Raw genomic sequence first — 11,635 nt, 5'->3', positions numbered from 1 at the left:
CGAATATCTTGTTAACATAATACTTCATCTTCGCACAGGCACCACTGTGGCGCGAACCACTGCAACGCTGTGAACTACTGCGCCGCACAGAGGAGCTACTGTAGAGAGCAGCCATCAAGCAGTGTTGGGAAAACAACCGTAGATTCTAGATGCCACGTTTTTCAGTTGCCAAATAACGTATTTGATTCAAAGTAACAGTGCCCATTTTTGTAAGGTATTCGGATACAAAGTAGCCTCGTTGCGCAACCTTTGAAAGCTGTGGAAAATAAGGAAGTAAAACGTTAGTTCTTGATTTGGGATTTTAAAAGAGGAGCATCATCATCATGTTCAGTTGGGTGAATAAGGAACAAGGAGGCAGAAACAAGGACGGCGAGATGTACCAAACTGTGACGGAGGGTCTTCAACAACTTTACTCAAAAAAATTATTTCCATTGGAAGAAACCTATCTTTTCCATGATTTCCACTCACCTGCGTTGGAGGCAGCGGATTTTCAGAGCAAGCCAATGGTTCTACTGGTTGGACAGTATTCTACGGGGAAGACGACGTTCATAAGGTAACGTTAGTGCATCCAGAAATCAGCAACAGTTATGCATTCTCATGTTTGTGTTAACTTTATTTTACCTACAAGGCTCTCTACCTGTCAGAAATAATTGAGTTGTTGAATAACCCCTAAGCAGTAGCCTACTTTGACAGTTGTGAGCTGTCAAAATTGAGGTTAATTGCTGTCAAAATGTAAACGGGGGGGGGGGGGAACACTGTTGGAACAGGTTGTTGCCCCCTGCAACCTAATGTAAACACAACTGTCTAGTGTTGGGAATGGGTTAGCATTATGTTAAGGTTGTAAACAGCTTGTTTCTAGTTTACCAATATTCCCATATTCCAATTCAATACAACATGAAACATCATCAACATGCCACACCACCTGCTACATAGAATGTTTTTTAATGTCACGATTATAAACTGGGTGGTTCGAGCCCTGAATGCTGATTGGCTGACAACCGTGTTGTATATATAAGCAATAAGGCCCGAGGAGGTGTGGTATATGGCCAATATACCACAGAGAAGTGCTGTTCTTAAGCACGACGCAACACGGAGAGCCTGGACACAGCCCTTAGCAACTGTATACTGGCGATATATCACAAACCCCAGAGGTGCCTTATGGCTATTATAGACTAGTAATCAACGTAATTAGAGAAGTAATATACCAAATACCACGGCTGTCAGCCAATCAGCATTCAGTGCTCGAACCACCCAGTTTATAACAGACCATATACCACGGGTATGACAAAACATGTATTTTTACTGCTCTAATTACGTTGATAACCAGTTTATAATAGCAATAAGGCATCTCAGGGGTTTGTGGTATATGGCCAATGTGCCCCGGCTAAGGGCTATTCTTAGCCGTAGTATATTGGCCATATACCTTAACCCCTTGTGCCTTATTGCTTTAGTATAGAAGCAGAGTAGTATTAACTATCCAGTTTTTACCAACTGCTTTCCAGTTTCCACCATAAATATCAATGAGATATGTCCGGTGACCATGGCCTTTTGTGCTCCCCTGGAGCCTCTGAACAACCAACCATTATATGAGAGAAAGAATAGAACCATTACAGAATGGGTAAAACTGTCTAAAAATCTCTGAATTTATTGCCATTTTAAGATCTTTCTCTCTGAATCATCAGGACAGGCGCAAACTACGTCAGTTTCATAACTTGTTGATCTGCAGGTTCTGCAGCAAGAGAGGACATGCAGCTAGCTTCACTATCTTTAGGGAAGGTGCCTTTGGTAAGCTACAGTACTCCAGTCTGGTAGCTGCTGAAAGTATGTACACAATACTGAAAATTAGGTCAACATGCACCTTTTTGTTGTACGGGTAACATCTCACCTTGCAGATCATGTGTACAGAAAGAAATATGGTTTCAATTGAATCAAATGTTTTTTTACTTGACCATTATTAAGTTGACCTTTACATTTTAATTTTTTTTAAACGATCAACGTTAGTGAAAACATTTCTTATCATAAGTAGACTACATGGTCACTTACTGTTAAATTGTATTGCTCATTCACAACACCTGATTTGATTCTTGCAGAGCTTGCAGAGTTACTTCATACAGGGATCCCACCCAATTCTAAGGAATTTAATAATGAATCATGGGAGTTGATCATAGCCTGATCCCAGATCTATTTGTGCTGTCTTGCCAACTCCTATGGTCATTGTCATGCCGAATGTGACGTGTTTGACAGCACAAACAGATTTGGACCTAAACAAGGCTAGGGAGTTGAGGCCATTAATAGTCATCCTAAAGACATGTCTTTTCCTCTGAGTGGATGTGGCCATTGCAAGCTGACATTCCTCTGTTTGAAGACCTTTGACACAGTGCCATCCTCTCACAGGAAGGACTGATGACCTATTGCATGGTCTGAACTCAACATGTGTAGCTGTTTTTTGGGGTCTTGAGGGGTACATATCAAGCACTCTGCCAGCCTGTAAAGGGTATAGTGTTGGCACTTGAAAATGTGAGCATGTGCCATCCAAGTTAGGCAGATGGCCAAGCTCTCCCATAGTAGCATATTATGTGGTATTACTCATATGTGGTATTCACATTTATTTTCATATGAAAGTATTTTTTGTCTTTCAGCTTGAAAAATGCAAAATGATAGAATGTATACAGAGGCCTCGCACTAGTAGGCGCTGGCCTGGTGTGTACAGATGTTTCAGTTAATAGTGTGTTCTGCAAGAGAGCTTTGTAATCATGTTGAAGCCAGGTGATAGATATTGCTGTTGTTTTATTACCTCACCTTCATCAACCATCATGCAAAGACCTATGGTCCATTGTAAAACATTATTTAAAGTGTCGTGTTGTATTGATATGGTGTATCTAGTAGAGGTCAACCGATTATGATTTTTCAACGCCGATACCGATTATTGGAGGACCCAAAAAAAGCAGATACCGATTAAATTGGCCGATTTTTATTTATTTATTTGTAATAATGACAATTACAACAATACTGAATGAACACTTATTTTAACTTAATATAAAACATCAATAAAAATCTATTTAGCCTTGAATAAATAATGAAACATGTTTAATTTGGTTTAAATAATGCAAAAACAAAGTGTTGGAGAAGAAAGTAAAAGTACAATATGTGCCATGTAAGAAAGATAACGTTTAAGTTCCTTGCTCAGAACATGAGAACATATGAAAGCTGGTGGTTCCTTTTAACATGAGACTTCAATATTCCAAGGTAAGAGGTTTTAGGTTGTAGTTATAGTATTTTTAGGACTATTTCTCTCTATACCATTTGCATTTTATATACCTTTGACTATTGGATGTTCTTATAGGCACTTTACTATTGCCAGTGTAACAGTATAGCTTCTGTCCCTCTCCTCGCCGCTACCTCTCGAACCAGGAACACATCGGCAACAGCCACCCTCGAAGCAGCGTTACCCATGCAGAGCAAGGGGAACAACCACTCCAAGTCTCAGAGCGAGTGACGATTGAAACGCTATTAGCGCGCACGCCACTAACTAGCCAGCCATTTCACATTGGTTACACCAGCCTAATCTCGGGAGTTGATAGGCTCGAAGTCATAAACAGCGCAATGCTTGATGCACATGGAAGAGCTGCTGGCAAAACGCAGGAAAGTGCTGTTTGAATGAATGCTTACGAGCCTGCTGCTGCCTACCACCGCTCAGTCAGACTACTCTATCAAATATCAAATTATAGACTTAATTATAACATAATAACACACAGAAATACGAGCCTTTGGTCATTAATATGGTCGAATCCGGAAACTAGAATTTCGAAAACAAAACGTTTATTCTTTCAGTGAAATACGGAACCGTTTGGTATTTTATCTAATTGGTGGCATACCTAAGTCTAAATATTCTTGTTACATTGTACAACCTTCAATGTTATGTCATAATTACGTAAAATTCTGGCAAATTAGTTCACAATGAGCTAGGCTGCCCAAACTGTTGCATATACCCTGACTCTGCGTGCAATGAACGCAAGACAAGTGACACAATTTCACCTGGTTAATATTGCCTGCTAACCTGGATTTCTTTTAGCTAAATATGCAGGTTTAAAAATATATACTTCTGTGTATTGATATTAAGAAAGGCATTGGTATTTATGGTTAGGTACAGTCGGTTATGGTTAGGTACAATAATTGAGCGTTGGACTATTTAACCGTAAGGTTGCAAGATTGAATCCCTGAGCTGACAAGGTAAAAATCTGTCATTCTGCCCCTGAACAGGCAGTTAACCCACTGTTCCTAGGCCGTCATTGAAAATAAGAATGTGTTCTTAACTTACTTGCCTAGTTAAATAAAGGTAAAAAAATATATATATATATTTGGTCAAATCCGGAAACATTTCAAAAACAAAATGTTTATTCTTTCCATATTTTATCGAACGAGTGGCATCTATAAGTCTAAATATTGCTGTTACATTGCACAACCTTTAGTGTTATGTCATAATTATATACATTTCTGGCAAATAAATTACGGTCTTTGTTAGGAAGAAATAATCTTCACACAGTTCGAGACGAGCCAGGTGGCCCAAACTGCTGCATGTACCCTGACTCTGATTGCACTGAACGCAAGAGAAGTGGCACAATGTTAAGGTTGATTGTTTTTTATAAGATAAGTTTAATGCTAACTAGCAACTTACCTTGGCAACTTGCTGCACTCGCATAACAGGTGGTCAGCCTGCCACACATAATTTTGCACGCCCAATTTTTCAGTTTTTGATTTGTTAAAAAAGTTTGAAATATCCAATAAATGTCGTTCCACTTCATGATTGTGTCCCACTTGTTGTTGATTCTTCACAAAAAAAATACAGTTTTATATCTTTATGTTTGAAGCCTGAAATGTGGCAAAAGGTCGCAAAGTTCAAGGGGGCCGAATACTTTCGCAAGGCACTGTATATAAATAAACGGCCGATTAATCGGTATCGTTTTTTTTGGTCCTCCAATAATCGGTACGGCGTTGAAAAATCATCATCGGTCGACCTCTACTATTGATATGGTGTATCTGGATGTGTTGATGTATTGATATGGCGTATTTGGTGTCTGGATGTATTGCCGTAATGTGCAATAAAGGTATTGTATCACAAAACTCTTACTCTGTTCTGTTCCAGGTACCTGCTGGAGCAGGACTTCCCAGGCATGCGGATTGGCCCAGAGCCCACAACGGATGGCTTCATCGCTGTCATGTACGGGGAGAACGAGGGGATTGTCCCTGGTAACGCTCTGGTGGTCGACCCCAAGAAACCCTTCCGTAAACTCAACGCTTTTGGAAACGCTTTCCTCAACAGGTAAAGTGGACAATTTTTGTTTATTACTGGTTACACTTTACATGAAGTTGCTCTTACAAAGCTGTTACTACATTATTTAACAACAATATTGTAACCCTAGTAATTGCAGTATTACTACACAGGTATAAGCATAAAATCACATGACACAATTTAAAGGATCTCTGTGGGTGTAAGATCTTCTCAATATCAAGGGTTACCCACATGGTTTTTTTGAATTGCTGTGGCATGTGACATTTTCCATGACATAAAAAGGCATCTGAGCCTTGGTAAAGGCTTTAGCAGAGTTATGTTGAATTGTTCAGCTGATAACTCAAAGTTAGGACATTTTCTTAGATATGAGTATTGATTGATTACAACCAGACACCAACTCCCACTGCCCCTGTCATGTATTATGGGTTCATATTATTGTTTATCTTACCTACATTTACCTCCCTCTCTCACTTTGTCCTAATAAATCTGATATTAGTGACACGGGGCCCTGTTCATTATAACAGCTGTAATAAGTAATTATTCTTGTGAAGTGAGAACACATATTTGAAATTACATTTTTGTTTCACATTGTAGGCATTGTTTTGTTGAGGACATTCATCCAAGCATGCATTCCTGCATGCAGTGCAAAATAACACATGATTTTCCTCCCTGTAGTTACAAGGTTTGTTGATTTGTCCCCTATGTTCCCGAGAGTGATTTACAAAGCAGATCCAGTTGGTTTATGTAATCATGATTTTAATTTTTTTTTGGGAGGTTAGGGATAGTTTTGGTAGTTTTGTCCCATTGCTTCCTGTCAGCCCAGCGTTTGACATAGCTGTCATTTTCTTCCACAAACAGTTAGGAGGAAGCAGTGACTTTGTCACCTTTCGTCAGTTGTAGTGCACACTATCTGTTGTTGGCTTGGCTGTCTGTTGTTGGCTTGGCTGTCTGTTGTGGGCTCAGTCAAGAGTCTCTCGTAGATATAATTTTAGCCAAACAACACTTGGCCGAAGCATGTTTCCTTTTTCCAGATATTTATAATCCAGGGGAAATGGGTAAGTACTTCTATGACCGTTGCCCAAGTTAAGGTCAAAGACATTCCTGACAGAACAGTGGACGTCTCCTCCTTTCCAGAGAACCTCCGACAAAGCTCATTGTTTCCCGGGCACGTTAATGTGCGTCACACAAGATATCACTTGGAGTATGTCCCCCCCCAACTGAAGTTATTTTACATGGATGAATTCATAGCCTTTAAGTTGGAGCCACACCACGTACAGTACCAGTCACAAGTTTGGACACACCCACTCATCCAAGGGTTTTTCTTTATTTTTACTATTTTCTACATTGTAGAATAATAGTGAAGACATCAACACTATGAAATAACTCATATGGAATCATGTAGTAACCAAAAAAAGTGTTACACAAACCAAAATATATTTTTTATTTGAGATTCTTCAAAGTAGCGTACCCCTTTACCTTGATGACAGCTTTGCACACTCTTGGCATTCTCTCAACCAGCTTCACCCAAAATGCTTTTCCAACAGTCTTAAAGGAGTTCCCACATAATCTGAGCACTTGTTGGCTGCTTTTCCATCACTCTGCGGTCCAACTCATCCCAAACCTTCTCAATTGGGTTGAGGTCAGGTGATTGTGGAGGCCAGGTCATCTGATACAGCACTGCTTCACTCTAATTATTGGTCAAATAGCACTTACACAGCCTGAACGTGTGTTGAGTCATTGTCCTGTTGAAAAGCAAATGATAGTCCCACTAAGCGCAAACCAGATGGGATGGCGTGTCGCTGCAGAATGCTGTGGTAGCCATGCTGGTTAACCTCTCTAGGATCGTTCGGGACGCTAGCATCCCACCTCGCCAACAGCCAGTGAAATTGCAGGGTGCCAAATTCAAAACAACAGAAATCTCGTAATTAAAATTCCTCAACCATACAAGTATTTTAAACCATTTTAAAGATACGCTTCTCATTAATCCAACCACAGTGTCCGATTTCAAAAATGCTTTTCAGCGAAAGCAGAACATATCATTATGTTAGGTCAGCAACTAGTCACAGAAAGCATTCAGCCATTTTCCAACCAAAGAGAGGTGCCACAAAAAGCAGAAATATAGATCAAATTAATCACTAACCTTTGACGACCTTCATCAGATGACACTCCCAGGACTCAATGTTACACAATACATGTATGTTTTGTTTGATCAAGTTCATATTTATATCCAAAAATCTCAGTTTACATTGGCGCCATGTTCAGAAATGCCTCCAAAGCATCCGGAGAAATTGCAGAGAGCCACATCAAATAAGAGATATACTCATCATAAACATTGATGAAAGATACATGTTTTACATAGAATTAAAGATAAACTTGTTCTTAATGCAACCCCTGTGTCAGATTTCAAAAAAGCTTTACTGCAAAAGCACAATATTCAATAATCTGACAACAGCGTTCAGCCACAAAAGCAAGCTTTACAGTTACCTGCCAATTTGTGGAGTCAACAAAAGTCATAAATAGCATTATAAATCTTCACTTACCTTTGCTGATCTTCGTCGGAATGCACACCCAGGACTCCCACTTCCACAAGGAATGTTTGTTTTGTTCGATTACGTCCATATTTATGTCCAAATACCTCCGTTTTGTTAGCGCGTTTAGTTCACTATTCCAAAGGCACAATGCGCGAGTGCAAAATCCAGACGAAAAGTCAAAAGAGTTCCATTACAGTTTGTAGAAACATGTCAAACAATGTTTACAATCAATCCTTAGGGTATTTTTATAATAAATCTTCAATAATATTCCAACCGGACAATAGCGTATTCATTACAGAGGAAGAAGAAGGCATGGCGTGACCGCTCAGTAAACAACTGATTGACCTCAGCCTAATCCACTGGTTGAAACAGCTTTTATTCAACTACCTTCCACAATAGAAGCCTCAAACAACTTTCTAAAGACTGTTGACATCTGCTGGAAGCCTTGGGAAGTGCAATCTGGCCCCATAGACACAGCATATTGGATAGGCAATCACTTAAATTAAACTACAAACCTCAGATTTGTCTTAGGTTTTCACCTGCCATATGAGTTCTGTTATACATTTACATTTACATTTAAGTCATTTGGCAGACGCTCTTATCCAGAGCGACTTACAAATTGGTGAAATATACTCACAGTCATCATTCAAACCGTTTTAGAAACTTCAGAGGGTTTTCTATCCAATTGTCACGTTCGTTGAATGGAGAAGACCAAGGCACAGCGTGATGTGAATATATTCTTCTATTTATTAATGAAGAAACACTAAACAAACTATACAAAACAACAAAACAAACGTGACACTATATATAAACAAGTGCAGACACAGGCAACTAACCATAGACAATAACCCACAAAATACCCAAGGAATGTGGCTGCCTAAATATGGTTCCCAATTAGAGACAACGATAAACAGCCGCCTCTAATTGAGAACCAATCTAGGCAACCATAGACATACAAAACCCCTAGACAGGAACAAAAACACATACATCACCCATGTCACACCCTGACCTAACCAAAATAATAAAGAAAACAAAGAATACTAAGGTCAGGGCGTGACACCAATACTACTAATAATATGCATATATTAGCATCTGTGACAGAGTAGCAGGAAATTTACTCTGGGCACCTTATTCATCCAAGCTACTCAATAGTGCCCCCCTGTCACCAAGAAGTTAAGTGTGCCTTGAATTCTAATAACTCACAGACAGTGTCACCAGCAAAGCACCCCCACACCATCACACCTCCTCCTCCATGCTTCACAGTGGGAACCACACATGCGGAGATCATCCATTCACCTACTCTGCATCTCACAAAGACACGTTGGTAGGAACCAAACATCTCAAATTTGGACTCATCAGACCAAAGGACATATTTACACCAGTCTAATGTCCATTGCTCGTGTTTCTTGGCCCAAGCAAGTCTCTTCTTATTATTGTTGTCCTTTAGTAGTGGTTTCTTTGGTTTTTCGACTGCACTTGAAGAAACTGTCAAAGTCCTTGAAATGTTCCGGATTGACTGGCCTTCATGTCTCAAGATAATGATGCACTGTCGTTTCTCTTTGCTTTTTTGAGCTGTTTTTGTTTGCCATAATATGGACTTGGTATTTTACCAAATAGGGCTATCTTCTGTATACCACCCCTACCCTGTCACAACACAACTGATTCTCTCAAACTCATCCACAAATTAACTTTTAACAAGGCACACCTGTACATTGAAACGCATTACTCATGAAGCTGGTTGAGTAGAGGTCGGCCGATTAATCGGAATGGGCGATTAATTAGGGCCGATTTCAAGTTTTCATAACAATCGGAAATCTGTATTTTTGGATGCCGATTTTGAAGATTTTTATTAGATCTGATTGAATGGTTGAATACTCATCACTGTTCCTCCAAATCACAAACATACCAAATGTAGAAAAAGCAATGGATGGGGTAGAAAAGAAAACGTCTCAATATTTTTTTGGACAACATAAGTTAAAATCGGGGTGTTTTTTGTTGCTGGCCTTCGTGTCTATTACGAGTGTTGTGTTTTCTTCTCTATTGTATTTTTAATACTAATGCTACTCTGTTATTTTCTTTGCTCCTGTATTCTTGTAGGTTAATCTGCTCCCAGATGCCTAACCAGGTCCTCCAGGGCATTAGTATAATTGACACACCAGGAATCCTGTCTGGAGAGAAACAACGCGTTAGCCGAGGTCAGTAGCTAGCTATCAAGCTGAGATGTGACATTGATACAGGAGGATGGACTACACTGCCAAAATACTTTAAGATGTAGACTTCAGCCACTCAATGTTGCTTTTATTAACATCAACCACCCTTTTAAAACTATAAATCATCAAACTACCCAACTTGGAGAGCTATGGTGGTACTTTTCTTTAAGAAAGAATAGTCATTTTGTTTGTGGTGGATCATGTATCAAGTCTATCCTTGTTTGTATACATTTTACAGATGCACATTTTTCACATACTGTCATTTTTGTATTCTACAGTGCTGTAAGGGCAAATGGGTAGCTATCAAGTGTGTTTCAAGTGTCAGAGCATGGGCTGGAGAGCTTTATCAAGTGTTTTGTGTAATTCACCAGATAGATAAGCAGCATGTTCATGCTCTCAATATGTACAGGATGTCACTGTAAGCCAGCTGTGTGTCATAATTGTACCAATATTGCATTGAATAATATCATCACCATGAAGCACCAATGGTAAAGCATGATGCAACACCTCCAGGGCTCTAGCTATGTTTTCTCCCGAATTGGAATCCAACAATGGCTTTCTAAGCCTCCACTGGAAACCCTGAGATATGAAGTCATACCGTAGGCCTTGTTAGCAGCCCCACTCAAGTTTCCTCCATGTTGAGAAAATGATGGTAACCTCAACCCTATTTTAGATATTAGGGTAATCATGTGCTGCCCTGTTCTCACTTTCTTTTCCTCTTTTTGAAAAACCACAAGGTTTCTGATATGAAAAGCTGTAAAGAAAAACGATACTTACAATGCACAAGACAGAAACATTGGGTGCAATTACAGAAGTGTGAGGGCCATTTGGGACACATACCATGGAGAGATGGGCAGTCTTCTACATCTGTTCCTGCTTTTCTCTCTGTGTACAGCTGAGGTTGCAGCCATTTCAACATGATTTTAATGATTCATAGCATCATGACATCAGTAGTTTTCATGTTGAGTTATATTATACATTTTTACACAGAGTAGGCCTTTAATATTATCAATAACGTCATGGCCAAGTGATATAATTCATGACCACTGGACTTGATGAACTCAGAGTAGTTGTCATCAAAATAAAAACTGGTGTTGATATCTTTTCAAGTTCCAATGATTCAAATTAGTCATGCAGAGGAAGTTTGTTTCATGAGTGTCCTTCAGGCTACTATACCGATGTCCGCTGTCTATCACGTCTCTCACGTCATTACAGCATTGACTGTTCCCGCACTCTCCTCTCTCTCAGAGCTCCTCCTAGCGAAATGACTTGGCCCAGTCTGACTGCTCACATTCTTTATAGCCTTGTAATCCCTGTCATTGTTTGTGATTATGAAAATAGAGCTGGAATGGATAGGTGCCATTTTACAGGCTCCTGACTAATTTTAGTGTTTTTATTTTGCTACGATCTTAACTTTTTTGGACGTAATATATATATATATTTTACCTTTATTTATACAGGTTCTTTCTAATTGAGATAATATCTCTTTTCCAAAATAGACCTGGTCCAATAGCAGCAGGGGGAACAACGTTTCAGATAAAGCAACTTACATACACTAACACAACATTAAACAAAACTATAAACGCACATACAGTACAACATTT

The 11,635-nt window shown here is 39.4% G+C and overlaps 1 protein-coding gene across 1 annotated transcript in view; it reads left to right on the top strand.

Annotated features, from left to right (window-relative positions):
• Nucleotides 1-11,635, top strand: part of LOC135525669 (EH domain-containing protein 4-like) — a 46,644-nt gene continuing 35,009 nt past the window's right edge. Inside the window, exons 1-3 of the mRNA XM_064953431.1 lie at nt 1-553; nt 5,144-5,320; nt 9,919-10,016. Coding sequence (XP_064809503.1) covers nt 324-553; nt 5,144-5,320; nt 9,919-10,016 — 505 coding nt within the window. The 5' untranslated portion in view covers nt 1-323. The remainder of the gene's footprint in view (nt 554-5,143; nt 5,321-9,918; nt 10,017-11,635) is intronic.

The sequence above is a fragment of the Oncorhynchus masou genome, chromosome 32 (genome assembly GCF_036934945.1).
Source record: "Oncorhynchus masou masou isolate Uvic2021 chromosome 32, UVic_Omas_1.1, whole genome shotgun sequence".
In the NCBI taxonomy this organism is placed as follows: Eukaryota; Metazoa; Chordata; class Actinopteri; order Salmoniformes; family Salmonidae; genus Oncorhynchus; species Oncorhynchus masou.
This window is presented reverse-complemented; position numbering and strand designations above follow the sequence as displayed.